General features: G+C 43.4%; 1 protein-coding gene across 1 annotated transcript in view; it reads right to left on the reverse strand.

Annotated features, from left to right (window-relative positions):
* Positions 1–9,740: 9,740 nt before the first annotated feature.
* Positions 9,741–19,475, reverse strand: part of uggt2 (UDP-glucose glycoprotein glucosyltransferase 2) — a 373,478-nt gene continuing 363,743 nt past the window's right edge. Inside the window, exon 40 of the mRNA XM_080198156.1 lies at positions 9,741–14,991. Coding sequence (XP_080054282.1) covers positions 14,969–14,991 — 23 coding nt within the window. The 3' untranslated portion in view covers positions 9,741–14,968. The remainder of the gene's footprint in view (positions 14,992–19,475) is intronic.

Genomic DNA, 19,475 nt, shown 5'->3' on the forward strand with positions numbered 1-19,475 from the left:
TTTTTCCGCTGTTTTAATTGCAATTTAAACTGTTTCATTTTCTTTTCATGTTCAAGCTGTTTCATTTGTAATTGAATTCTAGCCATTTCTGACTGTGTTTCTGGCAATTATAAATACTGAGCTTGTTGCTGCAATTATCTCCATCTTCCATGCCCCTTCAGGTAATGTCAACTGCAGTGCTTATGTCAATTCCAAATGCTTTGTTTTAGTCATCTTCTGTAAACCACTCTGAATGATTTCTTCCACACTTTTAGCCATTGAGACAGCCATTATTCCATTATTTCCTATTTAAAACCTTAAAGATCAGATATGGCCATCACGTGGACAGCAGGCGATGGGTCAGATTTTTAATGACTATTTCTCCTCAATATTTACTGAATAGAAAATCATGGGTGCTGAAGAAATGCATATTAGTATGGAGAGGGTATTTCTACCTTAAAGTGCATTAAGGGGAATAAATTATTTGGGCCTGATCAAATGCAGCCTCAAATATTAAGGGAGGCTTGGGAAGAAGCTGCAGAGGCCCTTGCAGAGATATTTGCTTCATCTCTTTCAACTGGTAAAATTCTGGAAGACTGGAGGGTGGTGAATGTTGTTCCATTGCCTAAAAAGGATAGTAAAGATAAGCCAGGGAATTACAGGCTGGTGAGCCCGACATCAGTGGAGGTTAAGTTACTAGAAGGATTCTGAGGGGACAGGATATAGAACATAGATCATAGAACATTACAGTGCAGAACAGGCCCTTCGGCCCACGATGTTGCACCGACCAGTTAAAAAAACAATGACCCGCTAACCTAAACCAAACCCTTTCCGTCCATAAACCTATCCACGGATCTCTTAAACGCCCCCAAACTAGGCGCATCCACAACTGCAGCAGGCAGGGCATTCCAATCCCTCACCACCCTCTGGGTAAAGAACCTACCCCTGACATCCGTCCTATAACTACCACCCCTTAATTTAAAGCTATGCCCTCTCGTTCAGATACCAACGTTTAGATAGCCAAGCTCTAATGAGGGATCGTTAGCAAGGCTTCATGTGTGGCAGTCATGTCTGACTAATCTTTTAAAGTTTTTGAAAGTGGTAGATGGATGAGGATACAATAGTGGATGCTGTTTATATGGACTTTAGGAAGGCCCCACATAAAACATTACAGCGCAGTACAGGCCCCTCGGCCCTCAATGTTGTGCCGACTAGTGGAACCAATTTAATGACCCTCTAACATAAACTATTCCAATGTTATCCATATGCCTATCCACTAACCATTTGAACGCCCTTAAAGTTGGCGAGTCCACAACTGCTGCAGGGAGGCATTCCACACCCTTACTACCCTCTGAGTAAAGAACCTACCTCTGACATCCATCCTATAACTACCACCCCTTAATTTAAAGCTATGTCTCCTCATGTTAGCCATCACCACCTGAGGAAAAAGGCTCTCACTGTCCACCCTATCCAATCCTCTGATCATCTTGTATGCCTCAGTTAGGTCACCTCGTAACCTTCTTCTCTCTAAGGAAAATAACCTCAAGTCCCTCAGCTTTTCCTCATAAGACCCTCCCACCATGCCAGGCAACATCGTGGTAAACCTCCTCTGCACCCTTTCCAATGCCTCCACATCCTTATAATGTGGTGACCAGAACTATACGCAATACTCCAAGTGCGGCTGCACCAGAGTTTTGTACAATTGTAACATAACCTCACAGCTCCAAAATTCAATCCCTCTACCAATAAAAGCGAACACATCATACGCCTTAACAACCTTATCAACCTGGGTGCCAACTTTCAGGGAGCTATGCACATACACCCCTAGATCTCTCTGCTCGTCAACACTACCAAGAGTCCTTCCATTAGCCCTATATTCTGGACGCCTGTTAGTCTTACCAAAGTGAATCACCTCATACTTCTCCGCATTAAACTCCATTTGCCACCTCTCAGCCCAGCTCTGCAGCTGTATGTCTATGTCTATGTCCCTCTGCAAATTGTAACATCCATCCTCACTGTCTACAACTCCTCCGACTTTGGTGTCGTCAGCAAATTTACTAATCCATCCTTCTACACCCTCATCTAGGTCATTTATAAAAATGACAAACAGCAGTGGCCCCAAAACAGATCCTTGAGGTACACCACTTGTAACTGAACTCCAGGTTGAATATTTCCCATCAACCACCACCCTCTGTCTTCTATCAGCTAGCCAATTCCTGATCCAAACTGCTAAATCACCCTCAATCCCATGCATTTGCATTTTCTGCAGTAGCCCACCATGGGGAACCTTATCAAACGCTTTGCTAAAAGCCATATACACCACATCAACTGCCTTACCCTTATCTACCTCTTTGGTCACCTTTTCAAAAAATTCGATAAGGTTTGTGAGGCACGACCTACCCTTTACAAAACCGTGTTGACTATCCCTAATCAATTTATTTCCCTCTAGATGATTATAAATCCTATCCCTTATAATTCTTTCCAAAACTTTTGCCCACAACAGAAGTAAGGCTCACCGGTCTATAATTCCCAGGATGGCCTCCACTCCCCTTCTTGAACAAATGGACAATATTTGCTATCCTCCAGTCTTCTGGCACTATACCTGTAGCCAATGATGACATGAAGATCAAAGCCAAAGGCTCTGCAATCTCCTCTCTAGCCGCCCAGAAAATCCTAGGGTAAATCCCATCCGGCCCAGGGGATTTATCTATTTTCATACTCTCAAGAATTGCTAACACCTTCTCCTTATGTACCTCAATCCCATCTAGTCTACTACCTGGTATTGCAGTATTCTCCTCGACTACACTGACTTTTCTCTGCGTGAATACTGAAGAAAAATACTCATTAAGTGCCTCTCCTATCTCTTCAGGCTCCACGCACAACTTCCCACTGCTGTCTCTGACTGGCCCTAATCTTGCCCTAATCAATCTTTTATTTTTGACATACCTGGAAAAAGCTTTACGGTTCTCCTTGATCCTATCCGCCAAAGCCTTCTCATGTCCTCTTCTAGCTCTTCTTAACTCTCTCTTTAGCTCCTTCCTGGCTAATTTATAACTCTCCAGTGCCCTAACTGAGCCTTCCCGTCTCATCTTTACATAAGCCTCCTTCTTCCTCTTCACCAGAGATTCAACTTCCTTAGTACACCACGGTTCCCTCGCTCGACCACTTCCTCCCTGCCTGACAGGTACATATTTATCAAGGACTCACAGTAGCTGCTCCTTGAATAAGCTCCACATTTCAGACGTTCCCATCCCCTGCAATTTCCTACTCCACCCTATGTATCCTAAATCTCGCCTAATAGCCTCATAATTACCTTTCCCCCAGCTATAACTTCTGCCCTTCGGTATACGCCTATCCCTTTCCATCACTAAGGTAAACATAACCGAATTGTGGTCACTATAACCGAATTGTGGTCACTATCACCTACCTCCAAGTCTAACACCTGGTCTGGTTCATTACCCAGTACCAAATCCAATGTGGCCTCACCTCTTGTTGGCCTATCTATATACTGTGTCATGAAACCTTCCTGCACACATTGGACAAAAACTGACCCCTCTAACGTGCTTGAACTATAGCTTTTCCAATCGATACTTATAAAGTCCCCCATAACAACTACCTTTTTACTTTCGCACCTATCCAGAATCATCTTTGCAATGCTTTCCTCTACATCTCTGGAACTTTTTGGAGGCCAATAAAAAACTCCCAACAGTGTGATCTCTCCTTTCCTGTTTCTAATCTCAGCCCGTACTACCTCAATAGACAGGTCCACATCAAACGTCCTTTCTGCCACCGTAATACTGTCCTTGACTAACAATGCCAAGCCTCCCCCTCTTCTACCACCTTCTCTGCTCTGACTGAAACATCTGAACCCCGGAACCTGCAACAACCATTCCTGTCCCTGCTCTATCCCTGTCTCTGAAATGGCCACAACATCAAAGTCCCAGGCACCAATCCAGGCTGCAAGTTCGTCCACCTTATTGCGTATGCTCCTCACATTATACACACTTCAAACCACCCTCCCACCTGCCAATACACTGCTGTGACCTGAAAACCTTATCCAAGACCTCCCTATTCTCATCCTCCTGTACACTGGAGCTACAGTTCAGGTTCCCATCCCCCCTCTGAATCAGTTTAAACCCCCCTGAATAGCACTGGCAAATTTCCTCCCCAAGATATTAGTTCCCCTCTGGTTCAGGTGCAGACCATCCCTCTTGTAGAGATCCCACCTTCTCCAGAGTGAGCCCCAATTGTCCAAGTATCTGAAACCCTCCCTCCTGCACCATCCCTTTAGCCACGAGCTCAAATGTTCTCTCTCCATTCTTCTCCATGCTATCCCGCGGCACAGGTAACAAACCAGAGATAACAACTCTGTTTTAGCCCTAAGCTTCCACCCTAACTCCCTGAATTTCTGTTTTATATCCCTGTACCTTTTCCTACCTATGTCAAGGGGCCACATGAACCACGACTTGGGGCTGGTTCCCCTCCCCCTTAAGGATCTTGAACACTCGATCAGAGATATCACGGACCCTGGCACCTGGGCAGCAACAAACCAACCGCGAGTCTCGCTCGTTCCCACAGACTCTCCTATTTGTCCCCTTAACTATGGAATCCCCAATCACTAATCCTGTTCTTTTCTTCCCCCTTCCCACCTGAGCATCAAGGACAGGCTGTACTCCCAAGACCTGTACCCCATGGCTTACCCCAGTTGAGTCTTCCTCCCCAACACCATCCAAAACAGAGTACTTACTTTGGAAAGGAACAGCCTCAGGGGATCGCTGCTCTGACTGCTTCTTACCCCTTCTAGCAGTCACCCACGTATCACGTTTAGGAGTAACTATCTCCCTGTAGCTTTTATCAATAGCTGCCTCTGCTTCCCGAATGATTCTTAGTTCCTCCAGTTCCAGCTCCAGATCCCTAACACAGTCCTCAAAGAGCTGGAAATGGATGCACTTCCTGCAGTAGTAATCAGCCAGGACACTACCAGTGTCCCTCACCGCAACCATCCCACAGGAGGAACATCGCCCGCACTGCCATCCCTATTACATCATGGAAAGCTTATTCCATGTATAGATATCCTTCCATACATGGATGGATATTCTCTTTAACCTATGCATCCGGGGCACTCAGGAGCATGGGATCTAGGGAGAGCTAGCTAATTGGATTCAAAATTGGTTCAATGGTGGGAAGCAGTGGGTGACAGCGGGATAGCATGGGGACTAGAGGCCTGTGATTAGTAGTGTGTCACAAGGGTCAGTGCTGGGACCCTTGTTTTTCGCTATATATAAATAATTTGAATGTGAATATAGAAGACATGGTTAGTAAGTTTTTGGATGATACTAAATTGGAAGGTATCATTGATAGTGAATAACGATTTCACAAGTTACAGGGGGATCTTGATCAGTTAGGGAAGTGGGCCGAGGATTGGCAGATGGATTTCAATACAAATAAGTACGAGGTGTGGCATTTTAGAAAGTCAAACCAGGGCAGGACTTATACAGTGAATGGTAGGGCTCTGGGGAGAGTTGAGGAACAAGGGGATCTAGTAGTACGAGTACATGGTTCATTGACAGCAGCATCACAGGTCGACAGGGCTGTGAAGAAGGCATTCATCAGTCAGGGCATTGAGCATAGGATTGGAACATTCCATTACAATTGTATAAGTTGGTGACGCCGCACTTGCACCAGAATTCTATCACCCTGCCTTCTGTGAGAATCAAGATGAGCAATGGTATTCATAGAATCATAGAAACCCTACAGTGCAGAAATTCAGCCCATCGAGTCTGCGTTAACAACAATCCCACCAGCCTCCAGCCCCGTATATTTACCCTGCTAATTTCTCTAACCTATGCATCCCAGGACACTAAGAGCATAGCCAATGCACCTAACCCGCACATCTTTAAATGGACAGAAGGACGGACAATGGGAAGGTCCATTAACCTCGGGCGGGATTTTACAGCTTTTAGATGAACAAAGCCGTAAAATTCTGTCCTTGGTGTTTTGTATACAGTTTTGGCCACCCTGTTATAGGAAAGACATTGATAAACTAAAATGGGTATGAAGAAGATTTACAAGGATGTTGAGAGGAGTAATGATCCTGAGTTATAGGAAGAGGTTAGCCAGGCTAGGACTTTATTTCTTGGAACCTAGAAGAATGAAGGGTGAATTATTGAGCTGTATAAAATCATGAAGGGCATATACTGGATGAAAGTACATAGTCTTTTTCCAAGGGAAGGGGATGGTGGTGCATATATGGAATGAGCTGCCAGAGGGTGACTATCTGGGAGGCACCATCCTCAGCATGCACCAATTGGGCTGAAGGGCCTGTTTCCATGCTGCATTGCTCTGCATTGCTCTTTGGATATCGAAGGAGGTGAAGGAAACTGTTAAATTAAAAGCGGAGGCGTTTAGAGTAGCTAAGAGTAGTGGGCGAGAAGAGGATTGGGAGAGGTTTAAATGTCAACAAAGATTGACAAAGAAGTTGATAAAGAAGGGTAGGAGAAACTATGAAGCTGGGCTAGCGCTTAATATAAAAAAGGGGAAGAGACTGGCTAGGGTGAACGTTGGACCCTTAGAGGATGAGGAGGGGGACTTAGTGGTAGGGGATGGGGATATGGCTGAGGTCTTGAATAATTTTTTTTGTTTCTGTCGTCACGGAGGAGGACGTGAATAATTTGCTGGGTGTTAGAGATGGAAAGATGGTAGGACTGGAGGGTCTTAATGACATTACTGTTATTAGAGAGGCAGTGCTCGACAGACTGGAGGGCGGGGGGGGGGGGGGGTGGCGCTGATTGTGGACAAGTCACCAGGACTGGATGGAATGCATCAGAGGGTTCTGAAAGAAATGGCGGAGGTGATAGTGGATGCCTTGGTTGTTATTTTCCAGACGTCGCTGGATTCCAGGGCAGTGCCGGAAGATTGGAAAACGGCTAATGTTACGCCGTTGTTTAAGAAGGGTGCCAGGCAAAAGGCAGGGAATTATAGGCCAGTTAGTTTAACGTCTGTTGTAGGTAAAATGTTAGAATCCGTCATCAAGGAGGAAATAGCGAGGCATCTTGAGGGGAATTGCTTGATAGAGCAGATGCAGCACGGTTTCGTTAAAGGGAAGTTGTGTCTGACAAATTTACTGGAGTTCTATGAGGATGTGTCTAGGGCGGTGGATAGAGGAGAGCCGGTGGATGTGGTCTTTCTTGATTTTTGGAAGGCATTTGACAAGGTACCTCAGAAGAGGTTATTGCAGAAGGTCAGGGGACATGGAGTTGGGGGTAGGGTGTTAGCGTGGATAGAAGATTGGTTGTCAAATAGGAGGCAGAGAGTGGGGGTCAATGGGTGCTATTCGGATTGGCGGATGGTGACTAGTGGAGTGCCCCAGGGGTCGGTGCTGGGGCCTCAGCTTTTTACCATTTATATAGATGATCTGGAGGAGGGAACCGAGTGTAGGGTGTCGAAATTTGCTGATGACACCAAGATTGGTGGAACAGCAAATTGTGCGGAGGGTGTGGAGAGTCTACAGAAGGATCTAGAAAGGCTGGGCGAATGGGCCAGGAAATGGCAAATGGAATTTAATGTTGGCAAGTGTGAGGTGGTCCACTTTGGTAGGAATAATGGTAGGAAGGATTATTACTTACGTGGCGAAAAACTGCAGCAGGCGACAGTGCAGAGGGACCTCGGGGTCCTTGTGCATGAGTCGCAAAAACCCAGCTTGCAGGTGCAGCAGGTGGTCAGGAAGGCGAACGGGATGCTGGCCTTCATAGCGAGGGGGATTGAATATAAAAGTAGGGAGGTCTTGCTGCAGCTGTATAGGGCATTGGTGAGGCCGCAGCTGGAGTACTGTGTGCAGTTTTGGGTGCCGTACTTACGCAAGGATATTTTGGCCTTGGAGGGAGTGCAGAGGAGGTTTACTAGGCTGATGCCGGAGTTGAGGGGGTTGAGCTATGAGGAGAGGCTGAATAAATTAGGCTTGTACTCGTTAGAGTTTAGAAGAGTGAGGGGAGATCTCATTGAGACGTATAAGATGATGAATGGGATGGATAGGATAGAGGTGGAGAGACTCTTCCCACTCAGAAAGGACAGTAGGACTAGGGGGCACAGCCTCAAGATAAAGGTTTAGAACGGAGTTGAGGAGGAACTTCTTCACTCAAAGGGTGGTGAATCTCTGGAATTTAGCTACCTCGCTAAATATTTTTAAGACACGGGTTGATGGGTTTTTGATAAGAGAGGGGATTAAGGGTTATGGGGAGAGGGCGGGAATGTGGAACTGAGCCACGACAGATCAGCCATGATCTTATTGAATGGCGGGGCAGGCTCGAAGGGCTAGATGGCCTACTCCTGCTCCTATTTCTTATGTTCTTATGTTCTTATGACTCTAAAGGCAATACCTGAAAAGAAAATTCAAATATACTCACCACTCACTGTATTTGAGTCCAATAATCCCAAACCAAACAAGGAAAACAAGAGTGCTGATAGTCAGAGGGATCTGGGTGTACAGGTACACAGGTCACTGAAAGTGGCAATGCAGGTGGAGAAGGTAGTCAAGAAGGCCTAGAGCATGCTTGCTGTCATTGGCTGAGGTACTGAGTTTAAAAACTGGCAAGTCATGTTGCAGCTTAGTTAGGCCACACTTGGAATATAGTGTTCAATTCTGGTCGCCACACTACCAGAAGGATGTAGAGGCTTTGGAGATGGTACGGAAAAGATTTACCAGGAGTTTTTCTGGTATAGAGGGCATTAGCTATGAGGAGAGGTTGGAGAAACTTGGTTTGTTCTCACTGGAGCGACGGAGGTTGAGGGGAGACCTGATAGAAGTCTACAAGATTATGAGAGGCAGGGACAGAGTGGATAATCAGAAAGAAGCTTTTTCCCAGGTGAAAGAGTCAATTACTGGGGGCATAAGTTTAAGGTGTGAGGTGCAAGGTTTAAAGGAGTTGTACAAGGCAGATTTTTTACATAGAGAGTAGTGTGGGTGCCTAGAACTCGTTGCCGGGGAGGTAGTGGAAGCGGATACGGTAGTGACTTTTAAGGGGCATCTTGACAAATACATGAATAGGATGGCAATACAGGGATATGGTCCCTGGAAGGGTAGGGGGTTTTAGTTAAGTTGGGCAGCATGGTTGGTGCAGGCTTGGAGTGCCAAAGGGCCTGTTCCTGTGATGTAATTTTTTTTGTTCTTTGTTCTTTAAATATGGCATGGCCAATCTGACGCACTAACCTTAGGAGCATGGGATCAAACCAGAGCACCTGCAGGAAAACCATGCAGACACAGGGAAAATGTGCAAACTTCACACAGTCATCTGAGATCAGAATTGAACCCGGGTGCCTGGCGCAGCAGTGCTAACACTAATACTTGGTCACACCTTTTAAATAGACAATACCCACTGAGGAATTATGGATGTTATTTTCTAATATATACAATATATAGTTTTTAATAAAGGGGTAGGTAATCTTGAACAGGGTGCCGGAGTGAGGCGACAATGGGATTTCCACAGTAATTCTGTTGCAGTGTTAATGTAAGCCTACTTGTGACATTAATAAACTTTTTTTTTCTTAATACCGTTTTCCGTTATACACCATTTTCCATGAAATAGGAATGTCCTGTTTGTGATGTCAAAATACAAATACATGGTTAGTCACAACTGTTCTGTTTCCATGGAAAATATCTTGGAAAGAATGAACAGAATGTAGTGAAAACATTCAAAAGTTATTTTTCATAATGAGAAATAAACAAATATCATAGTGAGCAGAAAACAATTTATTTAGTTTGCTGAAAGCACATGTTCATGAAGTTGCAGTAAAAAGCTTTAATGTAAGACCAATAACATTTTAAAAAGTTAAATTAGCTGACAATGAGAGACAAAACTTTCGTCAGGTTTGTTCAAGTATTACAAATAATTAATTTGTACATTTGTTTCCTAATAACAAAACAATTATTATTCCTGTTTAATTTGACTCATGATTACAATGCTGCATTTTATTGTGAGAATGAACAGTCAGAGGCAGGACATTAGAATAGAACAAAGTGAATCTCAGGACAAATTACAACAATGGTTTTTAATTGAGAATGAACAGCTGAAGAATCAAGAGATTATATATATTATATCAAGAGATGCCCTAAACTTACTTCCGCAGATTAATTATTCTTCAAAGTATTTTTGGGGTGGCATGGTGGCAGCATGATGGCACAGTTAGAACTGCTGCCTCACAGCTCCAGGGACCTGAGTTCTATAGGTTCTATGTGGAGTCCAATAGGCGTAGACAAAGGTCATAGGTAGAAGAATGTTAAAATGGCAGTGAGGGCTTCTAGGGCCAAAGGGCCAGTTTCCTGTGCTGTGTTGTTCTTTGTTCTTTATTCCCAGCTTGGCTCAGTGTCTCTGTGGAGGTTACACATTCTCCTCATGTCAGCGTGGATTTCCTCCGGGTGCTCCAGTTTCCTCCCACAGTCCAAAGGTGTGCTGGTTAGGTTGACTGACCATGCTAACTTTCCCTTAGTGTTCCAGGATGCAAAAGGTAGAAGGATTAGTGGGGTAAATATATGGGGTTACAAGGAAAGGGCCTTAGTGGGATTGATGTTGGTGCAGACATGATGGGTCGAATGGCCTCCTTCTGCAGTGTAGGGATTCTACGATTCTATATATTTATATTTAAAAGATTTTCTGGACTTTTTAAACCACTTTTGTGTTGTCAGCCTACGAAGATGAAATGATATTGTTTAAAAAGCTCTTCACAAATATTTTGTTACTTTTTGAAAATGAGTATTAAAAAAATACACAAATGAATATTAAAAAAATAAATGGAGATGAAATGGAAATGGAACAGTCAAGGCTGTCCCTACTCCATCACTGTAACTTTTGATTATGTGGGTAAATAGAGTTTTATGGTGATGAGGTGGAAATGCCCCAAGAATATGACTGGTGTATATTTTCATGAGACACATTTCCACAATTACCTGAGACAAATAAACTTGTTAATATATATAATAATTTAGGCATAAATCTTGATTTTGTCTACTGCTGTTAGTGTTAAATCAATCCATTAACTGTTAATTCATTAAAATGTGTCACATAAATAGTAAGCCTTGGGATGATACTGGAAGAAAAGCATTGAAAACAGGGAGCTTTGATAGTACTAACATTTCAAGTTTACAAATTAGTGAAATAAGAGCAAGAAAGGACTTTTTATGTACCAATTCTAAATGCTCCAATATTTAAGACACATTATATAAAAGGTTGATACATATCTGAGTAGTGGATGGGTATATGGGACTGGGATATTATAGCAATTACTGAAACATGGCTAAGGGAGGGACAGGACAGACAGCTCAATGTTCCAGGACACAGATGTTACAGGAAAAATAGAACAGGAGGTAAGACGGGGTGGGGGGAGTTGCACTTTTGATTAGGGAAAACATCACGGCAGTACTGAGAGGAGGTATATCTAAGGGTTCAGCTACTGAGTCTAGATGGGTAGAACTGAGAAATAAGAAAGGAGAAATCACTTTGTTAGGGTTGGACTCTAGGCCCCTAAATAGTTAGCGGGAAATTGAGGAGAAAATATTTAAGGAGATTACAGGCAGCTGCAAGAAAAATAGGGTGGTGATAGTAGGGGATTTTAACTTTTGCAACATTGACTGGGACAGCAATAGTATTAGAGAGAATGGGGAGAGAAATTTGAGTGTATTCAGGCGGAATTTCTCATTTCTGTATGTGGATGGCCCAACTAGAGAAGAGGCAAAACTTGACCTCCTCTTGGGAAATAAGGAAGGGCAAGTGACAGAAGTATTAGTGAGGGGTCACTTTGGGACCAGTAATCATAATTCTATTAGTTTTAAGAAAGCTATGGAGAATGATAGGTCAGGCCCAAAAGTTAAAATTCTGAATTGGGAAAAAGCCAATTTTGATGGTATCAGGCAGAAACTTTCAAAAGTTGATTGGGGGAGCGTGTGTTGGAAGGCTTAGGGACATCTGGTAAGTGGGATGCTTTCAAAATTGTGTTAACCAGGGTTCAGGGTAAGCACATTTCTCTTAGTGAAGGGCAAGGCTGGTCGAAGTAAGGAACCTGCATGACTCAGGATATTGAGACCCTGGTCAAAAAGAAGAAGGAGGCATATGACATGCGTAGGCAACTGGGATCAAGTGAATCTCCTGAAGCGTATAGGAAGTGTAGGAGTAGACTTAAGTGAGAAATCAGGAGGCCAAAAAGGGGACATGAGATTGCTTTGGCAGATAAGGCACAGGAGAATCCAAACAGCTTCTACAAATACATAAAGGCCAAAAGAGTAATTCGGGAGAGTGTAGGGCCTCTTAAGGATCAACAAGGCCATCTACGTGCGGATCCAGAGATGGGCGAGATCCTAAATGAATATTTATTATTAGTATTTACTGTTGTGAAAAGCATGGATGTTAGGGAATAAATAGTGATGTCTTGAGGAGTGTACATATTACAGGGAAGGAGGTGCTGGAAATCTTAAAGCGCATCAAGGTAAATAAATTCCCAGGACCTGATGAAGTGTATCCCAAGAAATTATGAGAGGTTAGGGAGGAAATTGCAGGTCTCCTAGCAGAGATATTTGAATCATCAATGGTCACAGGTGAGATGCCTGAAGACTGGAGAGTGGCAAATCATAGAAACCCTACAGTGCAAAAAGAGGTCATTTGGCCCATCGAGTCTGCACCGACCACAATCCCAGCCAGGCCCAACACCCCCGTATCCCTACATATTTACCCGCTAATGCCTCTAACCTACACATCTCAGGACACTAAGGGGCAATTTAGCATGGCCAATCAACCTAACCCGCACATCTTTGGACTGAGAGAGGAAACTGGAGAACCCAGAGGAAACCCACGCAGACATGAGGAGAATGTGCAAACTCCACACAGACAGTGACCCAAGCTAGGAATCCAACCCAGGTTCCTAGAGCTGTGAAGCAGCAGTGCTAACCATTGTGCTACTGTGCATCCATTAAACAAATGTTGTGCCTTTGTTTAAAAAGGGCTGCAGAGAAAAGCCTGGGAACTACAGGCTGGTGAGCTGTAAGCTGTTGGAAGGTATTTTGAGAGACTGGATCTACAGGCATTTAGAGATGCAAGGACTGATTAGCAACAGTCAGCATGGCTTGTGAGTGGAAAATCATGTCACTCAAATTTGATTGAGTTTTTTGAAAGGGTAACCAAGAAGGTCAATGAGGGCAGTGCAGTTGGTGTTGTCTACATGCACTTTAGCAAGGTACTGCATGGAAATGTGTTGCATAAGGTTAAATCTCATCGGATCCAGGGTGAGGTACCTAGATGGATACAAAACAGGCTTGATGACAGAAGCCAGAGGGTGGTTGTAGAAGGTTGTTTTTCAAACTGGAGACCTGTGTGACCAGGGATGTGCCTCAGGGATCAGTGCTGGCTGCACTGTTAATGATTTGGATGAGAATATAGGAGGCATGGTTTAGTAAGTTTGCAGACGACACGAAGATTGGTGGCATAGTGAAGAGTGAAGAAGGTTATCTCCAATTGCAATGGGATCTTGATCAATTGGGCCGGTGGGCTGACGAATGGCAGATACAGTTTAATTTAGATAAATGCAAGGTGATTGCATTTTGGTAGATTGAACCAGGGCAGGACTTACTCAGTTAATGGTAGGGCATTGGGGAGAGTTACAGAACAAAGAGATCTAGGGGTAGAGGTTCATAGCTCTTTGAAAGTGGAGTCACAGGTGGACAGAGTGGTGAAAAAGGCATTCAGCATGCTTGGTTTCATTGGTCAGAATACTGAATACAGGAGTTGGGATGTCTTGTTGAAGTTGTACAAGACATTGGTAAGGCCACGCTTGGAATACTGTACACAGTTCTGGTCACCCTATTAATAGAAAGGGTATTATTACACTAGAAAGAGTGCAGAAGAGATTGACTATGATGCTACTGGGACTTGATGGTTTGAGTTATAAGGAGAGGCTTGATAGACTGGGACTTTTTTCTCTGGAGCATATAAGGCTGAGGGGTGGTCTTATAGAGGTCTATAAAATAATGAGGGGCATAAACCAGCTAGAAAGTCAATATCTTTTCCCAAAGGTAGAGGAGTCTAAAACTAGAGGGCACAAGTATATGGTGAGAGGGGAGAGAAAGAAAAGTATCCAGACGAGCAAGTTTTTCACACAGAGGGTGGTGAGTGTCTGGAACAAGCTGCCAGAGGTAGTAGTAGAGGCTTTTTAACTTTTAAAAAGCGTTTAGATAGTTACATGGGTAAGATAGATATAGAGGGATAGGGGCCAAATGTGGCAATTGGGACTCGCTGAGGGCTTTAAAAAAAGAGTGGCATGGACAAGTTGGGCCGAAGGGCCTGTTTCCATGCTGTAAGCCTCTGACTCTAGTACAACACCACCATTTGATCACTTCATTACTTCATACTGCTGTTGTATGTAAATCATGATTATTCAAAAGATAGACGTGATTAAAAAAAAACAAACCACAAAATAGTTGAGTTCAGAGTCAAAATTTTAGATGAATAGGAAGGAGTAACTTCAAAGTTGAAAGCAAGCCATATTATTTGATATTGCAAATAATGGAAAATATTTTCTTAACAAAGAACTGCTGTTATGAATTAGGTATACTTCTTAAACAATGGTACTAAACACCTAACAATGAGACCAATTTGAATTCAAGTATGTAAATTAACAAACATTATTCTGATAATTATTTTTTGGAAACAGTCTTATCTGCTTTCAATTTTGACTATGATCTCATATTAACAACCAGAAATATGAATTTCATGGCAAAATGTTTCCAATTTACAATAAACAATTAAATATCATAGGAATCTTTGTGGTGTCCACCTAAGGTTCATGATATATCCATCAACTTCCACACATTATTGCCATAACAAATGCATGTAAAACGTATATAAAGTTCTCAAGTTTGACACATCAGTAAAGGTTACAAATGATATCTTTTTACTATAATTGTAGTTGTTACCCATTCAGTGTGCAATGTAGGATGTTCGTTTCACAGATGCTAGAGTTCATCACGCTTAGGAACTGGAAAATAAGAAATATTACATTGAATATTTCTTCAGCAGATGCATCCTAACCTTCATCATGGCCCTAAAATAAGGCCTGATATTTTCAACTTTAAAACATTATAGAGATTTACAGCATGGAAACACGCCCTTTGACCCAACTTGTCCACACTGCCCAGTTTTTAAGCTAGTCCCAATTGCCCATATCCCTTTGGCCTGCTAAAATCCATGCATGATGTGGATATGCCGGTGTTGGACTGGGGTAAACACAGTAAAAAGTCTGACAACACTAGGTTTTAGTCCAACCGATTTATTTGATAGTAAACTCACTAGCTTTCGAGGGGTTTCCCTCTTCGTCAGGTGAATGGAGAGTTCTGGCCTCAGACAGAGCATATAAAGCACAGACAGTTTACAGATTACTGATTAGAATTCGTATCTTTACACCTAACCTGCTGTAAAAGTCCTAAAGTAGCTGACAATGTGTGTGGAAGGAGCACTGATCACAGGTTAAAGAGATGTGTATTGTCTCCAGACAGTACAGTAAGTGAGGTTTTACAAACCCAGGCAAGTCACGGGGGTTACAGATAATGCGACATAAACCCAAGATCCCTGTTGAGACTGTCCTCATGTGTGCGGAACTTGGCTATCTCGGGTTCATGTCGCACTATCTGTAACCCCCGTGACTTGCCTGGGTTTGCAAAACCTCACTTACTGTACTGTCTGGAGACAATACACATCTCTTTAACCTGTGATCAGTGCTCCTTCCACACACATTGTCGGCCACTTTAGGACTTGAACAGCAGGTTAGGTGTAAAGATTCGCATTCTAATCAGTAATCTCTGAACTGTCTGTGCTTTATATGCTCTGTTTGAGGCCAGAACTCTCCATTCACCTGACGAAGAGGGAAACCCCTCAAAAGCTAGTGAGTTTACTATCAAATAAATCGGTTGGACTAAAACCTGGTGCTGTCAGACTTTTTACTGTGCAAAATCCATGCAGACAACGTCAACTGCACTGCCCTTTTTCTTTTGAATGTTGCAAAGTATGGATTATATATAGCATTATCAAACTATTGTTTTTGAAAATTTCCTTCAGAAATTATAGTAGAGACCAGCTAAATGATCAAATTGACCAGTGATCATAAGACCATGAGACTTAGGAGCAGAATTAGGCCACTCAGCCCATCAAGTCTGCCCTGTCATTCAATCATGGCTGATATTTTTCTCATCCCCATTCTCTTGCCTTTTCCCCTTAACCCCTGATCCCCTTATTAATCAAGGAGCTTTCTAATAATTGAATGATCAACACTGATTATGCTGGTATGATGCTAAATTCTGATAGATATTTTAAATAGCAAACAATGAATATGCTCACTTTAGCAAGGCTTTTGACAAGGTCCACGTGGTAGGTTGTCGATACAGGTTAAATCTTGCGACATCCAGGGTGAGGTAGCCAATTGGATACAAAATTGGCTTGATGACAGAAGACAGAAGGTGGTTGTGGAGGGGTGTTTTTCAAACTGGAGGCCTGTGACCAGCAGTGTGCCTCAGGAATCGATGCTGGTTGCACTGTTGTTTGTCATTTATATTAATGATTTGGATCAGAATTTAGGAGATATGGTTAGTAAGTTTGCAGATGACACCAAGATTGTCCACTATGCCACCAATGACGAAGGTTATCTTGGATTGCAACAGCATTTTCATCAATTGGGTCAGTGGGCTAATGAATGACAGATGAATAAACAATAAATGAGAGATGATGCATTTTGGTAGATCAAACCAGAGCAGAACCTACTCAGTTAATGGTAGGGCGTTGGAGAGAGTTACAGAGCAAAGAGATCTAGAGGTACATGTTCATGGCTCCTTGAAAATGGAGTCACAAGTGGGCAGGGTGGTGAAGAAAGCATTCGGCATGCTTGGTTTCCTTAGTCAGAACATTGAATTCAGGAGTTGGGACGTCTTGTTGAAGATGTACAAGACATTGGTAAGGCCACACTTGGAATACTGTGTACAATTCTGGTCACCTGTTATAGAAAGGATATTATCAAAGTTGAAAAAGTGCAGAAAAAATTGATCCCAGTCTCCTTATAATTCAAACCATCAAGTCCTCGTAGCACTCTAGTCAGCATCCTGCTAAATTAAAACAGACTGGGACCAGCGTCCTGCTAAATTAAAGCAGACTGGGATCAGAGTGATGCTGAATTAAAACAGAAATTACGAGAGCCAGAAGGGGTCATGAGAAGGCCTTGGCAGGTAAGATTAAGGAGAACCCTAAGATGTTCTACAAATATATGAAGAGTAAAAGGATGAGATGTGAAGGAATAGGAACTATAAAATGTGAAGGTGGGAAAGTTTGTACAGAACCAGTAGAAATAGCAGAGGTGCTTAATGAATACTTTACCTCAGTATTCACGGTTGAAAAAGATCTGGGTGGTTGTACTGCAGGCTTGAAAAGATTGAATATGTGGACATTAAGAAAGAGGATGATGTGTTGGAAGTTTTGAATAGCATCAAGACAGATAAGTCACCGGGACCGGATGGAATGTACCCCAGGTTACTGTGGGAGGCCAGGAAAGAGATTGCAGAACCTCTGGCAATGATTTTTGTGTCATCGATGGAGACGGGAGAGGTTCTGGAGGGTTGCGAATGTGGTTCCTATATTCAAGAAAGGGAATAGGGATAGCCCAGGAAATTACCGACCGGTGAGTCTAACCTCAGTGGTTGGTAAGTTGATGGAGAAGATTCTGAGGGACAGGATTTATGAACATTTAGAGAAGTTTATTATGCTCAATAGTAGTCAGCACGGCTTTGTTAAAGGCAGATCGTGCCTTACGAGCCTGGTTGAGTTTTTTTGAAGATGTGAACAAACACATTGACGAAGGAAGAGCGGTAGATGTGATTTATATGGACTTCAGCAAGGCATTCAATAAGGTCCCCCATGCAAGACTTCTTGAGAAAGTGAGAGGGCATGGGATCCAAGGGGCTGTTGCCTTGTGGATCCAGAACTGGCTTGTCTGCAGAAGGCAGAGAGTGGTTGTAGATGGGTCTTTCTCTGCATGGAGGTCGGTCACCAGTGGCGTGCTCCAGGAATCTGTTCTGGGACCATTGCTGTTTATAATTTTCATAAATGACCTGGATGAGGAAGTGGAGGGATGGGTTAATAAGTTTGCCGATGACACTAAGGTTGGTGGTGTTGTGGATAGTCTGGGGGGATGTCAGAAGTTGCAACGTGACATAGATGTCACGCAAGGCTGGGTGAAGAAGTGGCAGATGGACTTCAACACTGTTAAATGTATAGTGGTCCATTTTGGCAGGTCAAATGGGATGAAGGAGTATAATATCAAGGATAAGACTCTTAGCAGTGTAGAAGATCAGAAGGACCTAGGGGTCTGGGTCCATAGGACTCTTAAATCGGTCTCGCAGGTAGAGGATGTGGTTAAGAAGGGGTATGGTGTACTGGTCTTCATCAATCGAGGGATTGAGTTTAGGAGTCGGGAGATAATGCTGCAGCTTTATAAGACCCTGGTCAGACCCCTCTTGGAGTACTGTGCTCAGTTCTGGTCGCCACATTACAGGAAGGATGTGGAAGCCATTGAAAGGGTGCAGAGGAGATTCACAAGGATGTTGCCTGGATTGGGTGTCATGCCTTATGAGGATAGTTTGAGGGAGCTCGGTCTTTTCTCCTTGGAGAGACGAAGGATGAGAAGTGATCTGATAGGGGTGTATAAGATGTTGAGAGGTATAGATTGGGTGGATTCTCAGAGGCTTTTTCCAAGTGCTGGAATGGTTGCTACGAGAGGACACAACTTTAAGGTGCTGGGGAGTAGGTACAGTGGAGATATCAGGGGTAAGTTTTTCACTCAGAGGGTGGTGAGTGAGTGGAATTGGCTGCCATCGGTGGTGGTGGAGGCAAATTCGATAGGGTCTTTTCAGAGATTTCTGGATGAGTACATGGGACTTAATAGGATTGAGGGTTATGGGTAAGCTAGTAGGTAGGGATATCATCAGCACAACTTACGGGCCAAAAGGGTCTGTTTGTGCTGTAGTTTTTCTATGTTCTATGTTCAGACTAGGATCAGTCTCCTGCAGAATTAAAACAGACTGCAATCAGGGTCCTGCCTACATAAAACAGATAATGACCAGTGTCCTGCTGAATTAAAGGAGACAGAACCCAGTGTCTGCTGAATTAAAGGAGATAGGACGCAGTGTCCTCCTGAATTAAAGCAGACTGGGATCAGTGTCCTTCAGAACTAAAACAGACTGGAACCAGGGTCCTGCTTACATAAGACAGATTGGGTCCACGGTCCTGCTGAGCTAATTCTCCAAGGTAAGCATTCTCCAAGGCGGCCTTCACGACACACGACAGCGCTGAGTTGCTGAACAGAGACTGATAGCCAAGTTCCGCACACGTGAGGACGGTCTCAACAAGGATCTTGGGTTCATGTCACGCTAAGTGTAACCCCCGTGATTTGCCTGGGTTTGCAAAACCTCACTTACTGTACTG

This window comes from Carcharhinus amblyrhynchos, chromosome 10 (genome assembly GCF_965287045.1).
Source record: "Carcharhinus amblyrhynchos chromosome 10, sCarAmb.v2.hapA, whole genome shotgun sequence".
Classification (NCBI taxonomy): Eukaryota; Metazoa; Chordata; class Chondrichthyes; order Carcharhiniformes; family Carcharhinidae; genus Carcharhinus; species Carcharhinus amblyrhynchos.